Raw genomic sequence first — 19,844 nt, 5'->3', positions numbered from 1 at the left:
TATTAAATTTCAGTTTAGCCATTCATTGCCATTCAATAGTTTCAATATTTTAATGAAGATCTGAAAAATTATTTCAAATTACTTTACTGGTAAGTTACTAACGTAAAATATATTTATGCAAATTAAAAAAAGTTACCATCATATCATTATATACATTGACTTGCACTAACCAGATTTTATAGAATCACTAAGATCATATCTTAGTGATCAAAAGTGTAGAATTACATTTATACTTATAATATTAATAAAAAGCTTCGAGTTAGTTTAAAAAAGATTATTTTACTTTTTAAATTAGTAAACAATTTTTTATAGTATTTGCAGGGATTTAAATATGTACATTCAAAAATATCACATGACTAATTGGAATATAAACCAATTTAAATAAGTTGTGGCTAGTTATCGATTTTATGCTGTAAAGGAAAGTTAATAAAAAAAATAAACTACAATGGTTACAGAAAATGAAAGATTTGCTTTTGTTGTGACACATGTAGAAGCAGAGGGTAAGCTACTAAAAATATGGGCACAAACTGATGAAAGACTTGTTCAGACAATTACATCAGTTTTGGCAACTTTAATAAACAAAATTGATTATCATGCGCCTGACAATATTCTTATGTCCGATAATATTATGTCCCATACTTTTTGCTGTGCATTAGGAATTAACAATGACTTTTGTAGAGTGAAACTTTATAGTCTACAATTAGAAGATTTAATTTTAGTTAAATTTCTTGACTATGGAAATGTTACTTATGTTCCTATTCAGAATATTCGTTCATTGGATAAGTATCCAGAAGCCAAAGCCTTATTTTTATTACCTGAAGCAGCTTCTGTTTTTGTATTAGCAGATGTATTACCTATTGGATGTTCTTGGTTAGATGATGTTGTTACACATATTCGTTCAATTCTAGTTAATAATAAATATTATGGAGTTTATCAAAATGTTCAAAATTTCAGAATGCTCAAGTTTACTATAATGGAAAATAATTTTAGTCAAATTTTAATAAATCGAAATATGGCAGTATACAGGTTTTTCAATAATCTTATAGTCACTTAAAGTATTTTATAATTGCTAAATATATTAAAAACTCGATTTTTCTTTTATATTTTTTTAGTCCATGTAATTTACAAATTTCACAATTAACTACATTGCCAGCAGCGTCTGTTTGTACACCTCAGTCAACAAGCAAAACACTACAGAATAATTGGAGAATATCTGCATCTCAAAATGCTGTATCTATTCAGAAAGTAGTCAAATCAAACTCTTTTAAAGCCATTCAATTAGAAATAGGCTCTGTACATGATGTACAAATCTCTTATGTAGATGAAGGCCCCAACAAATTTTCAATACAATTAATTGAATCGATACCGTATTTGAATACCATGATGGAAAAAATTAACTCACAATCTCATCTGTATTTACAAGAATCACCAATTGCAGGACAAGTATGTTTAGGCAAGCAAACAAGTCTTAATAGGCTTTGTAGAATTGTTTTAAATTCTCCTGGTGATACTTCATGCAAGGTTAGAGTTTTTCTTACATTGAAAATTTGTAAATAATATTAATTCTGATGTGAAATTGTAAATTATTCTTACAGGTTTATTATGCTGATTATGGACATCATGAAGTTTTATCTTTTTCTGACATTTACCAAATACCAGATGAATTTGTCATACCCAATATATTTTCTATAAGATTTACTTTAAGTGGAATTATGAATTGGGTTGTTAATAATGAAATGAAAGACTATTTTAGAGATTTAGTTTATAATAAAAAGTTAAAACTTAGAGTTTGTCAAGGACCAATGTCACCATTAACTCAGTACTGTGAATTATTTTTAAATGGTAAAAACTTAAAAGACACATTAAGTGAAACTTTTCCAGAGTTATGTCAATTAATTTATTCTGAACCAAGGCATATGAAAAATGGAACGAGAGAAGTTGTTTTTGTAACTCATGTTGAATCAATTGTACAATTTTTCATTCAAATAGAAAGTGATAGAAAATTATTAGAAGAAGTTATGAAAAAAATTGAGAAAGTTTCTAAAACGGCTGCAAAATTAACTTTAGCTGAAACATATCCTGATATGCCTTGCATAGCACTTTATGAAGCTGATCAAAACTGGTTAGAAAAATTATAAATAAATATTAAAATTTTACTATAATAAAAATAATTTTAAATAAATCAGTTAATTAATTCTAAGCTTTTATTATAATTTAATATTTCAGGTATAGAGCATCTGTTATTGATAAAGTAGATAATGAAAGTGTACATGTATTTTATGTTGATTATGGAAATCAAGAAGTTATATCTATCAATAACATACGAGTCATACCTTTTGAATTAATTAAGGCACTTCCAAAACAAGCTATTAAATGTAGTTTAAACAGATTCCAATCGGGAGCCATAGATAAAGATCTTATTATGAATTTTGAAAGTTTGGTCCTTGAAGAACGATTAATTTTAATAGTTCTGAATAATCATCAGAACACTGTTATAGTAGATTTATTTGATGAGAAAAATTTATCTGATTCAGTGAGAATAGATATTGCAGAAAAGCTTCTTGAAACTTCTAAGCAGAAAAATATTATTTCTTACGATAAATTAAATAAAATAAATGTAGAATCACCTTCAAAGGCAATGTAAGTATTAAATTAAAAGTAAGATGTATTTTTCTTTTTTTATATAATATTCCTTCATTTACACTCTATAGTTATAAATAAAACAACTTCATTGGAAACATTTTTAATAATATATTAAACATTTATTTATTTATTTACTAACATTTATAATCAAATGAAGTGTATAACTATTATTAAAGCGATTTAAGCATTAGTTTTAATATTATAAATTTTAATATACTAAAATTGAAGAAGAAAAAATCCACTACATCTAAGATATGAGATGTAAATTTAAATATCTTTGATTCGAAAGTATGAAAGTAAAAATAAAAACATAAAAATATGGTAAACTTCTTAGTAGAACAATGAAAATTTTTTATAATTATAGTTATTTTAAAAAATTAACTACATTCACATATTCTTACATTAGAGAAATTTGCTTAAGTATTTGATTTAAATATTTTATATAACTTTTACTTTTTTTCATGTTATAAAAGTATTTTATTTAGAAAAAACTTCAAATTTTCTTAAATAGATTCAAATATTTAATTTTTTAAAATAATGTTAGTTTTATACTTATATTAAGATTTTGTTATTACATTTATTTGATTTTAGAAAAATTGTAAAATATAAATTATATCAAATTTTAATTAAAATCGTAATGATTAAATGAAAATTATTTAAAAAATGAATATAATTTTTTTCTTTTTTTTTCTAAATACCATATAAAAATTTTTGCGTAATATATTATAAATTATTTATAGTTAAATTATAAAATAAAATTCCTTGATGGATTTCTTGAATTACAAATAATTTATGCTTATATAAATGATATTGGTCAATTTTAATATGAAAAAAATTATTTTTTGCCTTTAGTTTCATATTATATAAATTAAATTATATTTAAATTTATTTAAAGTGATAATTATACTAGTAATTTGGAGAAAGGTAGTCGAGAATACACTCATAATAATAATTTCGAAAGTCACGCTAATTCAAAGGCTAAATTTCACAAAGATAATGAAATTGAACGATTTGACAACAGATATAAACGAGGTATTTCTGATTATATGAATGGTGCCCAAAATAATCGATTTAATAAAGACGGAAGTAAAACAGATAGATTTATACAAAATAATAGATTTTGCAAAAACAATTTAATTGGATCAACTGGATCAAAAGATTATTCAAGCAATGATCGTATCAACAGAAGTTCTACTCATAATAACAGTTTCAACTCCAACGACTTCCATAGCAGAACAATTAAAGAAAATCGAACTACTTTAAGTTCACGTTTGGAACGATATTCTGGTTCAGAAAAAAGTAGTAATAAGGAATTTGATACTTCATTACGCAATAATGGAAAACGAAGCAATCGTATTCAGAGGCAAAGTAGCGAGGATTATCGAAAACATGATGGGTTAATAAATAATCGAAGTATAACTGGACGTTGTGAAACTGATGATCAAGCAAGTAATTTGTACAGTAAAAATATTAACAGTAAGTATCTAATTTAAAATCATTGTCAAAATTTGTTTACAATTAATTTAGTTTACAATTAATATTAATTAAAATTTATTATTTTTCAAATATTTATAAATACTACAGAATGCATACGTAAAATATTTTCATATTTGCAGGTGATGTAAATACAACTTCTACTAAATCATTTAAGAATAATGCTTCTGGGTCAAATAAGGTATACAAAAAACAGTATATAATTTAAATTATTTATTTACAAATTATTATTTGTAATATAAATACTATTTTAGTCAAGGAATGAAAATCAGGAAACGGAGGAAAAAATTTCAACCACTAACAAGAAGATATCAAAATATCTTTCATCAACACCAATTCTTAAAATTCCACCACCTAATATTACTGTTGGAGCTATAAAAAACTGCACAATGGTTTATTATAATAATCCAGTAAGCTTCTATGTACAACTGTGTCCAGATAATGAGGAATTAAATTTAATTATGAATAAAATATTTCTCACTTTAAAAAGTGGAGGCAAGGTTAGATTCTCAAATTTTATTAAGATTATTCTCATATAAGTTATAAACAGAACTTGACACTCTAACAAATTTAAATTTAATAGGCTTCAGGGGAACACAACATAAAAACAGGTTTGCAATGCATAGCTCAGTACTCTGGTGATGAACAATGGTACAGGGCAATTGTTGGTAATGTTAAAGCTCACGAAGCCACAGTTCAATTTATTGATTATGGAAATATGGAAGACGTTAGTTTTACTAAAATTAAAGAAATAGAACCAGAATTTTTAAAACTTCCTGCTCAAGCTGTACATTGTAAATTATTTTGCCCTTCAAAAATAGAGTGGTCTGTAAAAGAATCAGAATTGTTGTCTAATACAATAGATGATAAGCTTCTAGAGGCTGAATTTGTCAGTAAAGAAAATGGAGTTTATAATATTTTGATAAAAGAAGTGTCATCCAGTAATATGAAATCAACAAAATATATCAATGATTTATTTGCTAATGGTATAGATTTAATTAAGGAGAAAGAGACTATACGTAATAAAATAAGAGAAATTATTAAAGATGAACAATCAGTTCTTCCTGATTATGCATCACTGAATGAAAAGTGGTTAGAAAATAAACTTGATCCAAAAACTAAATACAACGTACATCTTACTTGGTTCATAAATCCCGAAAGTTTTTATTGCCAACTTGTAAATCAACAAAATATTTTTCGTGATATGATGAATGAAATTCAAACAACATACATAAACCATCAACCCATATCTGAACAACTTAAAGTAATATTAGCTTTTAAGTAACTTTAATTTACTATACTAAATATGCAATGTTTTTTTGTTAATTTTTATAGATTGGCGATTCGGTTATAGCAATTCTTCCTGATGATGGGATACTTTATAGAGCTGAAATAGTGGAATTACATAAGCCTTCAGGATACATAGTTCAATATGTAGATTATGGAGATCAAGCTGTAGTTGATCCACAAAATGTTTATGCAGTAGAAAAAAAATTTATGCAATTACCAAAACAAGCGATTTTTTGTAGTCTTAAAAATATTACACCTGTAACCGGATCTAATTGGGATAATTTTACGGAATTGAACGAGTTTTTTAATACAGAAAAATTCGAGTGTATTTTTCATGAGTCTAAAAATGGCAAATATTTGATTTCATTAAACAATAATGGCAGTGACGTTAGTAGAACAATAGTAGATAAAAATCTAGCTATATTTTCTAATATAACTGAAAACAATACTTTAATAGGTAAACATTCAAATAAATTTCAATTAAATAAATTCATAACTTTTGTAAAAATTCTATTGATAAATATTTTATTAAATATTAAAGAAATATTTTTATTGAAATCATAATTATTAATATGAAATTTTTAAATATTATTGCAGAAAATTCAATTGAAAATAAAGAAGATATACCTAGAATGGATATAAATTTACTTGAAGGACAAGCTTTACATGTAAAGGTATCAAGTGTAGAAAATATTGGTAAATTTTATGTTCAGTTCTATTCAGCAGAAGCTTGTCAAATAAAAGTAGATACATTTATGGCTACAAAGAATCCACAGGTTTGTTTATTCATCTTTTTATTATCATCTTAGAAATTCAAGCTTCTTATTATTACTATTATTTATTTATAATAGAATATGTATGATTAGATTAATAATTCATGTGGAAAGTAATAAGCAATAAATTTTTAATAAGATTTATTTACATACATTAATAGTAATACAGTTTTTTCAAGCATTTTTATTAAGGGTTAATAGAATTATAAATTTTATATTCAGATAATTTAATACGTAATTTTTACTTGTTTCCTATAAAAATATTAATTTAAAAGTTAAATTATAAAATAAAATTTTTCTTTTTATAAAAATTCTAATATAATTTATACATATTTAAATATATTTTTGCATTAGAAAAAAAGTATAATCTTAAAAATAAAAATATAATTGATACTAAAAAGTTTTAAAGAAGTCATTTAAGAAATTGAATGACCAAAAATAAAATATAAATATCCGTTTAAAAAATCATAATGACTACTAATTCTTAGTAAATCATGAACATCATTTATTTTTAATAAAACAGCTATCACTTGTCGTGTTTACTCTTATAATTTATTTTTTTCTTTCATCCATAAGAACACCCATCCAGAAAAGAGAAATAGCATTACATAATGTTATAATGCTATAAACATTCATAAAAGTGAAAATTTCCTTTATTAAATTATAAAATAATCCGTGAAATATTGAATAATTAGAATTATTTATAAAAAAAAAAAAAACAATTTAAAAAAATATGCAAATGTTAGGTGATTCCACGACTCTCTTGTCATGAAGTATGTCTTGGCTCTGGTTGCCTAGTTAACTGTAGAGGGAAATGGAGACGAGGCGTAGTTGTAAAATTTACGAAAGCAAATTGTGAAGTAAGATTCATAGATACTGGAGAACTCGAGCAAATTTCATTTGAAAGTGTGAGTTTATTTTTAGAAAAAAAATGTAAATGAAATTGCACGTCAACTTGATTGTTCCTGTTTACAAGCATCAAAATCATTAAACATTAATTTTCGATACATTAATTAATAAAAACAGCGTTATAATTAATATGTAAACTACTACTTACAAGATTCATAACTAATCTTATTAATCGTGGATTTCAAAATGTAACATTGTAATGCTCACTGCATGTTTCATTTATGAATTTATAAATGTATACGTTTTAAATTGCAGTACTCTTTGGATATCTGATAATACTTAACCACTAATTTAATACATTACATTTATTATGAATATATATATATATACATACATACATACATGCATATATATATATATATATATATGTATGTATGTATGTATGTATGTATAATAAATATATAAAAAGAGTATTATTTAACGATTTAAAATAAAATATGTATTTTATTTTAAATATTTTAATTATTCTTTTTATAAAAAATTGATAAAAATATTCTAAAAATCAAAATATTTAATTGAAGTGTTACTTGTAACACAATGAATATAAATCGTTATAGAATAAATTTTTATTCTAAAAATTTGTATTTAGATGCTAGGATTACCAGTGCAGCTCTCAGTAATGCAGAATCAGGCAATTGAATGTGCTCTTTTTGACATGCCCTTTTCAATAGCAGCCAATGAAACATTAAAGAAAGCCATCACAGGAAAAGATATTAAAATTTTTGTTGAAACAATTGAATGCAACAGGTACATTTGAATTGTTGTCTATAATTTGAATAGGAAGAACAGTTATTAACAAAATTTCAACTTATGCATGACTTATCTTAAATTAGCATAAAATAATAATTATTGTTTTTCATAAACAGACTTGTAGTTCAGTTGTTTGACACAAATGGAAATAAGATAAACATCATCGAGAGTAAAAATACTGAAATAATAAGTCCGATATGTAATATGCAAATTTTAAGTTCTACGCACGATGTTATTATTACGTGGATCAACAATTCTACCAGTGTCTGGTTACAACGAATATCTGAAAAGGTGTTGCTAAATCAACTTCTTGAAGAGCTGGGAAATTATTATTCGAAGATAGAGGAGCATGTTGCGGTCTTCGAGAATCAAGTGTATGCAGCATTAAGTGATGATGGAATTTGGTATCGAATTAAAGTAAAGAAAGTAAATGAAATTAAATGTACAGTAATGTTCATAGATTTTGGAATCATTAAAGAGATTCCTATAAAAAATATACGAACACTAGAATCTCGATTCTACACGCCTCATCAACTTAGTGTTGAGGTGTCACTAACTGTTAATTTAGGAGGTAGCGATAAAGTTGAAAGAGAGGCCCTCGAACCACTCTTAACGGGCAAAATATTTTCAGCAACATTCTATAATGTCAATCGAAAATGGATTACTGAACTGACAGAGAATGGTGAAAAAATCAGTGGAAAACTGGACATCATTCAAAAAATGATTAAAAGTGAATTTGTGTACACAAAACCGATGACGATGTTTGTAGGTGAAAAATACGAGGTGGTTGTTTCGCACATCAGCAGTCCGAATGAGATATGGATTCAGAGAATTGAGCAGGTAAACAATATCGCAAAATTACAAAATCAGCTTCAGCAGGTATCCTCGCCATTACTTGATTCCAACGTTGTGCCTGCAGTTAAGTCACTTTGTCTTGCAATGTACTCGCTTGATAACCAGTGGTATAGAGCCGAAGTTCTTGACGCAGACACTGAGATAACGACTGTTCGTTTCATCGACTACGGAAGCGTCGATGTAATAGACAACAATTTGGCACGCCTCAAGCAATTGCCAGATAAGTGGAAAGCCATTGACGGATACGCAATTTCAACAAGACTTGATATCCTGCCGTCAACAGCCGACGATTGGTCCAAAGAGGCTTGCAAACGCTTTACTGATCTTATTAACGCTCAGAAAACCGTACAGGCATTAATTATTGCCAATAAGACGACAATACGTATCGATCTGTTCGTTTCTGAACAAAGCATATGTCAAATACTTGTTGATGAAAAACATGCTATCTTCTTTAATTGTTCCGAAGAATTTGAATTTGATATGATTGAAGAGATTGAACTAGATCCCCGATCTGCATATGTCAGTAACATTGTTTCAGTGGATATGTTCTGGATGCAAGAAGATAAATATATTAATGAATTAGAAATGATGCAGGATAGATTATTAATGGCTCCTATTCTTCAGCCTCTAACTGAAATTAAAGAGGGGTGTATTTGTATCGCTCATTTTCCCGACGATGGTTATTACTATAGAGCAATCGTGTTATCTCAAAACGAAGAAGGAACAAGAGTACGTTATATAGATTATGGTAATTCTGCTTTGACGACAGATCTAAGAGTGATTCCGGAAGACTTGATAGAAATTCAACCACTATCTAGAAAGTGTCGCTTGGCTAAACCCGATGGAATCGATTGCTGGCCCGACGGCGTCAATAATGTATTCACTAAGTTAGCTGATGAAGGCTCGATCATTTTTCTTTTGGATGTTATTGAGGATGGTGAAATTAGCCTTGTCAAATTGACCTACAATTGTAAAGACGTAGCCTCGGAGCTTTTGGACCTTTGTGCAAAAACACATCAAATATACAAAGAAGACAATCCTAATAAAGAAATTGCAACAATTTTAACAGAAGAACCGTCTTTTCCAATTGATAAGGAAAAAATTTCAAATATAGACATATGTACAGTATGCTTTGTCAGCTCACTGTCGGAATTTTGGATTCATAAAAAGAGTGATTATTTATACTTGGATGATATTATGAATGAATTATTGGTTGCTGAAAACTTCGATTTAGTAAAGGAAATCAAAGAAGGTATAATATTAGCGGCCAAATTCGATGAAGATGGTCAGTGGTACAGATCTAAAGTATTGTCACATGGTGAAAATGGGACCGAAGTTTTCTACATTGATTATGGTAATACAGCAGTAACTGACTCACAATCAAGTTTACGCGAACTACCCCACAATCTTGCGCAAATTCGACCTTTAGCAACTTGCTGTTCATTAAAAATGCCCGAAGATCTTGAAAAATGGCCTAAAACAGCATGCGAAAAATTTATGAACTTGATGGAGGATGTAACTGTTGAATATCGATTTGAAATCTTTAATAAGAATAAACGATTAGACCTTGAGTCACCCATACAATTATCGCTCATCTATCAAGATCAAAATATTATTGATATTTTATTAAATGATGAAAAAGCAGTAAAGACTGAGCAGTTAGACATGTAATGATTACAAAAATTAAAACAATATTTTTATTGACGATAGTACTATTAAAACTGATATCAAATATTACATTGTAAAAATTCGAGAATAAAGTCTTTTTTAGCAACAATAAAACTGAAATTAAGATAAGCAGTAAAAATTACAAAATTCAAAAAAATTATTTAAATGTGATAATGGAATTCAATTTGAGATTGAATACCAAGAATTATAAAAATCCAAACAAACAAGTTCTTCAATTTATAATTGAATAACTATTATATAAATCTAAAAATGTAATTTTGATGTTGAGCATTAAAATTCAGTTTAAAATAGAACAATAATAATAATGCAAATACAAAAATGATATTTCTTATAATAATAATGCTGTCCATTTAGTATCAAAGATCATTTGAAGGAACTTAAGAAATATTTATTTTGAGTGATATTACTATAAATTACAAATAAAGCAGCTTACTATCAATACAGAAACTTAAAACAATATAAATCTGCTTAGTTTGAAGATGGAACTTATATAAAATCAATATATATATATATAGATTTTATAATTGATAGCAGTATTGAATAAAAAAAAATTTTATATAAGAAAAAACTATCTAAAATACTAATAATTTTTTTAAGTAAGTAAATTAAATTGATAAAAAAAACATAAATTTGAGAATGAAAAATGAGAAAAATTGTTTTTGAGATTACTCCTAATAATATTATAAAGTATGAGTTAAAATATTTATTGTTTATTAATAAATAAGTGGTACTAGTAAAGTAGAACACTTGTCAAAATCAAATATTAAAATAATATAGAATTTAAATAATGTAAGTCAATGATGTAAATTAATAACAAGGACAAAATAGCTGCTAGAACTCATTAATACAGAATTGTAAATTAAGAAAAATTCTTATTTATAGAAAGCCCAGTTATAACAATTTATGCTGATTCGTAATTGGTACTATTAATAACTTAAATATAAAGATGCCGATTATTAATTAATGAAAAAATAATGCCATTGTTGAAATAAGTTAAGACATTAAAAAATTATAAAATATTTCTTTGAATACAAATTTAATGGAATATTTTGGTTCGTCTTTTCTACAAAACTATTATTTTGTTTATAAATATCGACCTGTAAACAAATATTAAAAAAAAAACAATGTAAACATAGTTGTAATTATCACTATATCTATCCATTAACTTATTCAATATCTTAACTGTACATTCATATTTATTGATTTTTATTTTTTCTAACTTGTATAATATATTTACTGAAAATATACCATATTTATATACCTTATGAATACTGAATACTATGTATAAAAAAATTTTCAAACCAATTAAATCTGTCAAGTTTTTCTTAAAAATGTTGAATTCAAAAATGAATATTAATAATAGCATTAAACATATTCTTGGTTAAAATTAGTAATTAATTGTTCTTACAATACAATATTCACTATCTAATAAAAAAATCAAGCTCAATAGTGAAAGTATGTACTAAATTTTTTGTTCGAAAGATTTTTGTATGTAATGAAAACATAAAATCAATTTTAAAACATGGTCATACAATTTTTTTTATCTGCCTAAATTATAAAATTAATTTATTCAAAACTTCAGCTTTTTATTTATTTGATAAATTTTTAATTAGATATGCACGAAAGTTGTACAATAATTTCAAATATAAGCTTGAAATTTTTGCATTCCACATTTTTATTAAAAAGTTAAATAATTCTAAGCAAGTGTCATAATTTAATATAATATGTAAATGAATATATAGAACTAAGTAAACTTCTAAATATATAATATAAAATTAAACCAGTGTAAGACAAGTCTGCATTTATTCTGTCAATGATTCTTTCTGTGTTCAATACAGTTTGTTATTAGTTTAACCGAATCCTATTAAGTGATTATTAACGTACTATGATTTAGAATCTTGAAATTAAAAACTTTGTAAATTATGAAAATGTAATTTTTTTAATTTTGTTAAAAAAAATTGCATGTTTTTAAAACTCATTGTATTTCTTACAGCACATCAAATTATTAATATAAACTTTTTATGCTTCTTGCAAAATATCTTTATTATTTTTTTCATTAAACTATCAGTGTCGTAAGATAAAAACTTGAAAAGCATGAAAAATAAATTTGAAATTTATTTATTTAAACAATAAATTTGATTCAATTTACTGATATGTACATTAAAAATTAAAAACTGGCAAACTAACCAAATACTCCCTGGCTAATTAGGATTACCTTTCCAAGATTAATTGACTAATTTTTCAATAAAAATTATTTTTTATCCTAAAATCAGTAATACAAAGTAATTATAAAAGCAATTTCTTATAGCATAAGCAATAATAATTTATTTTTAATTTAAGCCTTGTATATTAATTTCAAAGGTAATAAATACGTTATCGTGCTTTAATGAAAAAGGGAAAAAGTCATGCTTTACAATAGTACTATAAGTATTGCAAAATTATTTTTAATGAATAATATAAGAATGATAATTTAATATATTTTTTTATTATAAAATCGTATTTATTATATTATAAAGTAATTTATAGATGAAAAAAAAATCAAAATTAAACGTGTTTTGCAAAAATCACTTTCGTAGTTTCTTCATAGGCGGCGGCATTCGATCCAATTCAAGGAGCCGGATTTTTACATTAGGCCCTCCAGCATTTAAAATAACGCTTTTCAGCGTTTGATCACTTTCAGGACGACTGTTAGAAAGTGGTTCGTTCTTATATGGGTCACAGCAGAACCCATAATGTTTTTTGCCCTTGACCCACGACGGTATTGGAATCGGTGACTGTTTTGAACTTCTCTTCATTATAACAGTGAGTACGTACTTAATAAAACAATTAATTTAACTTTTTGGACCTTTTTATATTTATATTTTCATTCCTTTATTCATTATTGTATTTTTTACTTCTTATTAACGTTTTTCGGGCATTTGTTGGTTTATTAGCTTCGTTCGTCAATTTATTATTTCACATTATTTGTAATGAATAGGTTAGATTTTTATTTAAAAGTTTATTTTTTAAATATTTTATCAATTTTTTTATTTTTATGTATATCACATTTTTTATTTTGTAGGCTTATGTCGGAATATGCATTTGGATATATTTTATTTGTACATTTCAAAAACTAGAAAATTTACAATAAAATAAGTGATATACATTTATTTATAGAAAAACAGCTGAAAGTATGAATACTGCTGGATTATCCTCTACAAATTTAGGTGCATCACCCGTGCAAAGAATGCAAGAATCAAAATGTTCAGAGTCTTGCAATACAAGTAAATTTATGAATCGCATTAAATCTGATCTTCAAGTACAAAAACATCAAAAATGTGTTAATCGAGAGCTTCATCAAAAACGTATTCAAAATTTAAGAAAGGAGTTAGAATATTTGAAAGCAACGGAGTGGAAGTATCAATCGATTGACTGGTAAATCTAAACTTTTTGTGGATACATAATAGCTATATCTTAATTCTATAGTATTATTTTATGCTACTTAATGTAGAAACATGGATTAAATTGCAAAAAGTATAAAATATTAATATTGTTTCTTGGAATATATTAGAATAAATTATATGTATCGGCAAAAATTGTTGATGGTGATAAAAACTGTTTGTTATTAAATCTTTGCTTAAAAATATATTTTACATGTATACATAAATATGTATACTAATGATAATATTAGTAATATATTCTTTTACTTTAAAGTTATAAGTATAACAAAAAAATAATTACCACAAAATATCAAACATAATTTTTAATATTAAGGCTTCGATATTAATTTACTAGATAATTTAATTCTATTAAAAATTTATGGAATTATTTTATTACATTTGAAATGATATATTACCATAATAAATAACATAGCAATAAAAGTTTATTTTATGAACAAATAGATTTTTCATCAGGTTTATAATAAAATAAATAAATACAGCTTTAAATAAACTGAGTTTTTTATGATTATATATGTATATTTCATTTCATTGCTCATATTATAAAAATTCCTTAAGCACGTCTCTTAATTTAAATTAAAAATTGTATTCACTGCAAAAATTATTAAAATTTAATTCGTTTTGTAATATGAGAATCGATTTAATTTTCTCAGATCTTCAATATCTTTATTTTTACTTTGTTAAAAAGTTCCAGACCGCAGCATGATTACACCTAAAATATGTTTTGTCCAAACACTTAAATGTATTCATAATAAATAAATTATTTTTCATTAAATATGAATGCATTACCTTAATTCCACACTATACTTATTGGATCTTGATTTTTTGCTTTAACCTTTCGTTCTATTAAATTTTCTAAAGCTTCACTCCTTACACTTAATGTTTCAATTTTTTCAATAAGTTGTTGATATGGTGAAGCAGGCTGACCTCCCATTACTATATGTCCCAACTTACTATCTATCTTAGCATCAAGTCTTGCATTACGAATTAAATTTACAATCCAACATTCTGCAATATCAACCTCCATATTCAATTTTTCAGCAAGCATTCTATATAAAAACGCAGAATATTAATATTTACACAATACAGTGTTGAGAAATAAAATATTTTTTAAAACTCACTGTATACTAATACATTGATGAATTCTGCAGAATGTTTCAAATATCATCAACCTTGCATTTTCAACAAATTCATTAGGCAAAGCTATAAGAAAGAAATCATTACACAAGACAGTTTGACATTCTTGTAATTTTTGACGAGCTCCATCAAAATCAAAATTAACATAAAGATGTTCAAGAAATTCAGTGATTGGATCTCTATATGTATATGATTCCTGTTGAATAACTTTAACAAGATCCTTTAATGCTGCCCTTCTAGAACGATTAACAATAACTGCAGCAGCCAAGTAACGAAGAATATGTGGACACATTGTTTGAATTGCATTCAAATAACTAGAAAATTTTTAAATAAATATATTACAGCTTGATTTATAAATTAATTTTTAGAAATAAGTAATTACTTTAACAAGCTTTCTTATTTTTAATTAAAAATATAATATTATAATATACCATATATTATTAATTTAAAAATATATATACATACTGTGGTCTATAAAGAAACATATCAATGATCATATCTCTTCCTTTAATATGATTAAAGAATACAAAAAGACTCCAATGAATTAACCAAGTTCGCTGTTGAAGTATTTGTAGTGGATTTCCAATTCCAACGTTACTATCGATATATTCTCGTAATTTGTTAATATCTTCAAGTGCAGTATCCCATTCTTGTGTAAGGATTTCTGATGCTAATTTCCCCCATGACACGTTCAAATAATTCTATAAATTAATTGAAATTTAATATTTATTTTAATAATAACTTTATTAAAGTTGAATATTAAATATTTCAATTTCATTTACCTTATCTGAAGGTGGCATGACTAACATATAAAAATATGAATATGAACTTGACGTTGTATAATTACCACATTCATATCTGTATTTAGCAAGTCTTACTATATCCTCCATCATTTCAATTCGAAACTAAAATATATAAAAATTGGAATTAAAACTAGATTAATAATAAAATATATATTTATAAATTATATACTAACATCTGCTAAATCTGCCAAAAATTTTATTAATGCTTTGGAATCACGCATACTTTCCATTTTTTTCATAACTTCATCATTTTCTAATACTCCAAAAATTTTATCAGCATCTTGTAATCGTTTTAATTCTTCCAAAATCAAAACTCTTTTATTTCTTAATTCCTACATATTGCAATATATAAATTATTATACATATTCGTATTTTTGCATTATTGTAATATAAATATTTAATACGTACATTTAAATCATTCCCATCCATATTAATTTGTGGTTTAGTGGTATCAGGATGCAGTTGCTCCTTTACATCGATAGCATAATCAACCATATTAGTTGTACTAAGGGTGTCTAGTTTGGCTTGGAGTAAATCCTTTTCATCAAAAATCTGAAGTACAATAAATATGATATAATAATATTGACGAAAAGAAGTATATGTGAACAATAAATCATATGTGGATAAACATTATAATATTATAAGAAAAGTGTTGAAGTAAGGAGCCATATGAAAAATTGTCGGAAAACCTTACTTTATTTGCGTTGAGAAATTCAAGCTGCGGTAATACTAAGTGCCGGTCGAGGTACTGGCCAATACGACATGTTAAATCGAACTTTGCCATAATTATTTGGTTTAATATTTAAGTACTTTATACAAAAATTAATGAACTGTTCCCACTAATAGTTGGAAGTATACGAAGCTGATAGGTTACCTGAAGGGAAAAGAGGCAAACTCAAAAAAGGTAATAAACAATGAATATACAACGCATATAGAAGAAAGTCACGTGGTCAGTATAGAAAGGAAATTTACGTTTCTTACGACCGTGAAGCACATAGCATTATGATTGGATTCTTAAATTGAAGTATGCGAGCCACACCTAAATCAGAAAATAAATGTATATATAAAAACAAAAATATTATAATTAAAGAAAATTATATTAAAAAATTATATTAAAAAATATAATTAAAGAAAAAATCAAAACTATATCAACTAAATTTGAAACATGTATAAATATTAAACTTATTCTATATTTCTTTGAATTATTTCTAAGAAGTTGAAGCGAATGTTATAGTTCTAACTTCATAATTTAACATTTTCATGATAGAAAATTTTTTCTTGTTAACCAAAATACTAACTCCAAATTATTTTATATAAATATACAGCATATGCATTAACGAATTCTAATGTAATATTTTACACTTTGAAAACTAAAATATTAAATTGTCACCTATAGAATAGAAGTAGAAATATTTGTTATATTTTAAATGTCAGTGTAAAATTTTTATATGATTTTATAAAATTTTATATAATTTATAAAATTTTCAGTACAAATTTTTACTACGGAATAAACATACTTTTAAATAAATTTATAAATTTTTAAATGTCAGTTACAAATTTGACGAATTTTCTTAAATCATAAGATACATTTTTTTAAAAACAAGTAAAAGAACAATGAAAGAGCAATATTTTTATCTATCTGAACTTAATAATCACAACTACAAAAGTAAAAATTTTAATAATATATTCTTTTTAAAAGAAAAGAAATATGAATCTACCTTTATTAATATAATTTTATTTTATTTTCATAATTTAAACATAAATAAAAGTCGATAGTACTCTTTTAAAATATTTATACATTAACATATTTTAAAATCAGAGGCTAATAATTAATAATTAATAAAGAAAATATATTTTTAATATTCATTTAATAGAATTTCAGTATCTATCATTTAAATATAATTATTATAAAATATTATCACATTTTTACAAAATATAAAACTGGGTATCTTCTGATTAATTTATATTAATAAAAATAATATAATATAATTTTTTTTTAATATATCTGTGTACATACTTTTTTTATTAAGATTTGTTCATCTATAAGTGATGTTTCATATCGACTTTATACTTGTACTGCATTATTATATCGATCTTTTATTAAACGCATTCAATTTTAAAAATTAATGTAATAATTCACACATTATTTTCTCATACGCGCAAGAGTATTTCTCAGCCATTGATGCTTGCGAATATATACGTTGTGTATATACTGAAATTTTCTAAGAATATATAAACAAAGCTACTGTGTACATTGCCATATATTATAATACACTATATAATAATAAAATCAGGGCAAAAATGTATTTATGATAATATCTACATAATGTTGATTAAATTGTTACACGAAATTTTATAATATAAACTAATGATTTCTAGTAATACTTCGCTTCAAATTTAAGTTTCACTAAAATATTTTATTTATAAGTATAGTATATAATATGCACATTACATTATATTATATGTATTAAATGGCAATAAATTAAAAGCGATCGAAATTATTATCGAAAATTTTATAATCTAGTTTATACTCTAAATTGATATTATAGTTTTTTTTCATTAATACGTATTGAATTAAAAACGTTTTATCTTAGAAAAGAATGAATACCTTATGAGTTATTGAAAATTTTATCACAAATTTTTTAATATTCTAATCATTTTTTTCAAATTTAGTAATATATTTATTTTTTTGTCATATTTTCTAATTACATTTTGATATTTTAAATGTAATAATATCTACAAAATTTTAAAAATCATATTATACTATTGGTCCTACTTTTTCAATTATCGTTTTGTATATCTTCACATTTATATTGACCGAATTTAAAAGTCGGTACGTTTTAAACACTATTCCGCCATTCAAGAAATGGATTACTGTGTTCCAGGTATTATTATTCAGCTGTGTGTTATGTATTCGGCGAACAAAATTAATTTATTTAAATTGTCTTTCAATTATAACGTATTTTCAAACCTTTCATAAGTAATTTTGTACTTGAGGTTAATCCTTCAGTTATTCTTTTTACACTACGTTACATAATTTATCAATACTATGATTTATCTACTTAAATAAAAGTTTTTAATTAAAACTTTATAAGCACGTGGTAATTATACTTACATCAATTCTTTATTTATTTTAATAAATAGTAGCTATTTCAATACTTAAATGAAAATATAAACTTATCAAAAATACTTACAATTTTTTTAGAACAATATAAATGACAATGGAAGAAGTGCGGGAAACTATTGATATTGATAAAATTGATTTGAGTAATAATTTAGTATTTATTGAAGAACATCACAATGCCGATGCAAATTTCGTACTTCATGCAATTATATCACATTGTAGGGATAAAAATCATGGTATCTGCTTTGTTTTATTTCACAATACATTTTCACACTTTTATAATGTTGGAATGAAACTTGGATATAACCTTAATCAACTGCAAGGTTCAAATACCAGAATAGTCGAACCGCTTAATATTATATACAAAAATATTCAAAATGAGAATAATGCATATTGTACCAATAATAAAGCACCAGAATTTAATATAAAAAATAAAAGAATTAGATTGGTAAAACAAATTATTCAATTAATTAAGCATGAATATACATCAATTAAAAAAGAAATTGATTCACAAAAAGTTTATATAATTATAGATGATATGAGTCACTTGTTTGATATTGGCCTAAATATCGAAGATGTTTGGCTTTTTATTAGATATATAAGATCATTTATTAATAGAGAACCATTTTTAACAATTTGTATTGCAAGTCATATTTATAAAAATGTTAATGAACTGTGTGAACCAACCGTAATAGCTCATGGCTTGCAACATTTTGCTGAACTTATAATAAGCATTCAACCATTAAAAAAAGGATATTCAAAGAATGTTTCTGGTAAACTAGTTATTTATTGGAAATCACAAAATGAAAAATTAAGTATTAAATATCCAGAAGAAATGATGTATTTGTTTAAATTATTTGATCGAAAAGTAAAACTCTTTGCTCCTGGTAGTTTACTTGCTATGTAAATATTTTATACATAAATTAAGTTACAAATTTAA

The 19,844-nt window shown here is 24.8% G+C and overlaps 3 protein-coding genes across 5 annotated transcripts; 2 read left to right on the top strand and 1 right to left on the bottom strand.

Annotated features, from left to right (window-relative positions):
• Window positions 1-326: 326 nt before the first annotated feature.
• On the top strand, window positions 327-10,548 carry LOC105365252 (maternal protein tudor). Its single transcript, XM_011503366.1, has 14 exons — window positions 327-1,026; window positions 1,113-1,521; window positions 1,596-2,122; window positions 2,227-2,640; window positions 2,941-2,964; window positions 3,539-4,119; window positions 4,260-4,318; window positions 4,392-4,637; window positions 4,721-5,401; window positions 5,473-5,884; window positions 6,025-6,203; window positions 6,947-7,108; window positions 7,699-7,856; window positions 7,976-10,548. Exons 1-14 carry the CDS (start codon window positions 446-448, stop codon window positions 10,383-10,385), a joined length of 6,843 nt encoding a protein of 2,280 aa, XP_011501668.1. The 5' UTR covers window positions 327-445; the 3' UTR covers window positions 10,386-10,548.
• Window positions 10,549-14,606: 4,058 nt separating this feature from the next.
• On the bottom strand, window positions 14,607-16,819 carry eIF3e (eukaryotic translation initiation factor 3 subunit E). 2 transcript variants are annotated; one of them, XM_011503365.1, is made up of 8 exons: window positions 16,753-16,819; window positions 16,475-16,654; window positions 16,189-16,332; window positions 15,954-16,112; window positions 15,760-15,882; window positions 15,443-15,678; window positions 14,962-15,291; window positions 14,607-14,889 (listed from the first exon to the last, which is right to left on the bottom strand). In XM_011503365.1, exons 2-8 carry the CDS (start codon window positions 16,562-16,564, stop codon window positions 14,631-14,633), a joined length of 1,341 nt encoding a protein of 446 aa, XP_011501667.1. In that variant the 5' UTR covers window positions 16,565-16,654; window positions 16,753-16,819; the 3' UTR covers window positions 14,607-14,630. The 2 variants fall into 2 exon arrangements, with proteins under 2 accessions (XP_011501667.1, XP_011501666.1); XM_011503364.1 differs by lacking the exon at window positions 16,753-16,819 and having other exon boundaries at window positions 16,475-16,724.
• Window positions 16,820-18,603: 1,784 nt separating this feature from the next.
• Window positions 18,604-19,514, top strand: Elp6 (Elongator complex protein 6). 2 transcript variants are annotated; one of them, XM_011503361.1, is made up of 3 exons: window positions 18,604-18,881; window positions 18,986-19,352; window positions 19,438-19,514. In XM_011503361.1, exons 2-3 carry the CDS (start codon window positions 18,996-18,998, stop codon window positions 19,444-19,446), a joined length of 366 nt encoding a protein of 121 aa, XP_011501663.1. In that variant the 5' UTR covers window positions 18,604-18,881; window positions 18,986-18,995; the 3' UTR covers window positions 19,447-19,514. The 2 variants fall into 2 exon arrangements, with proteins under 2 accessions (XP_011501663.1, XP_011501665.1); XM_011503363.1 differs by having other exon boundaries at window positions 18,619-18,665.
• The last annotated feature ends 330 nt before the right edge of the window (window positions 19,515-19,844 follow it).

Source organism: Ceratosolen solmsi, unplaced genomic scaffold (genome assembly GCF_000503995.2).
Source record: "Ceratosolen solmsi marchali unplaced genomic scaffold, CerSol_1.0 scaffold63, whole genome shotgun sequence".
Classification (NCBI taxonomy): Eukaryota; Metazoa; Arthropoda; class Insecta; order Hymenoptera; family Agaonidae; genus Ceratosolen; species Ceratosolen solmsi.
This window is presented reverse-complemented; position numbering and strand designations above follow the sequence as displayed.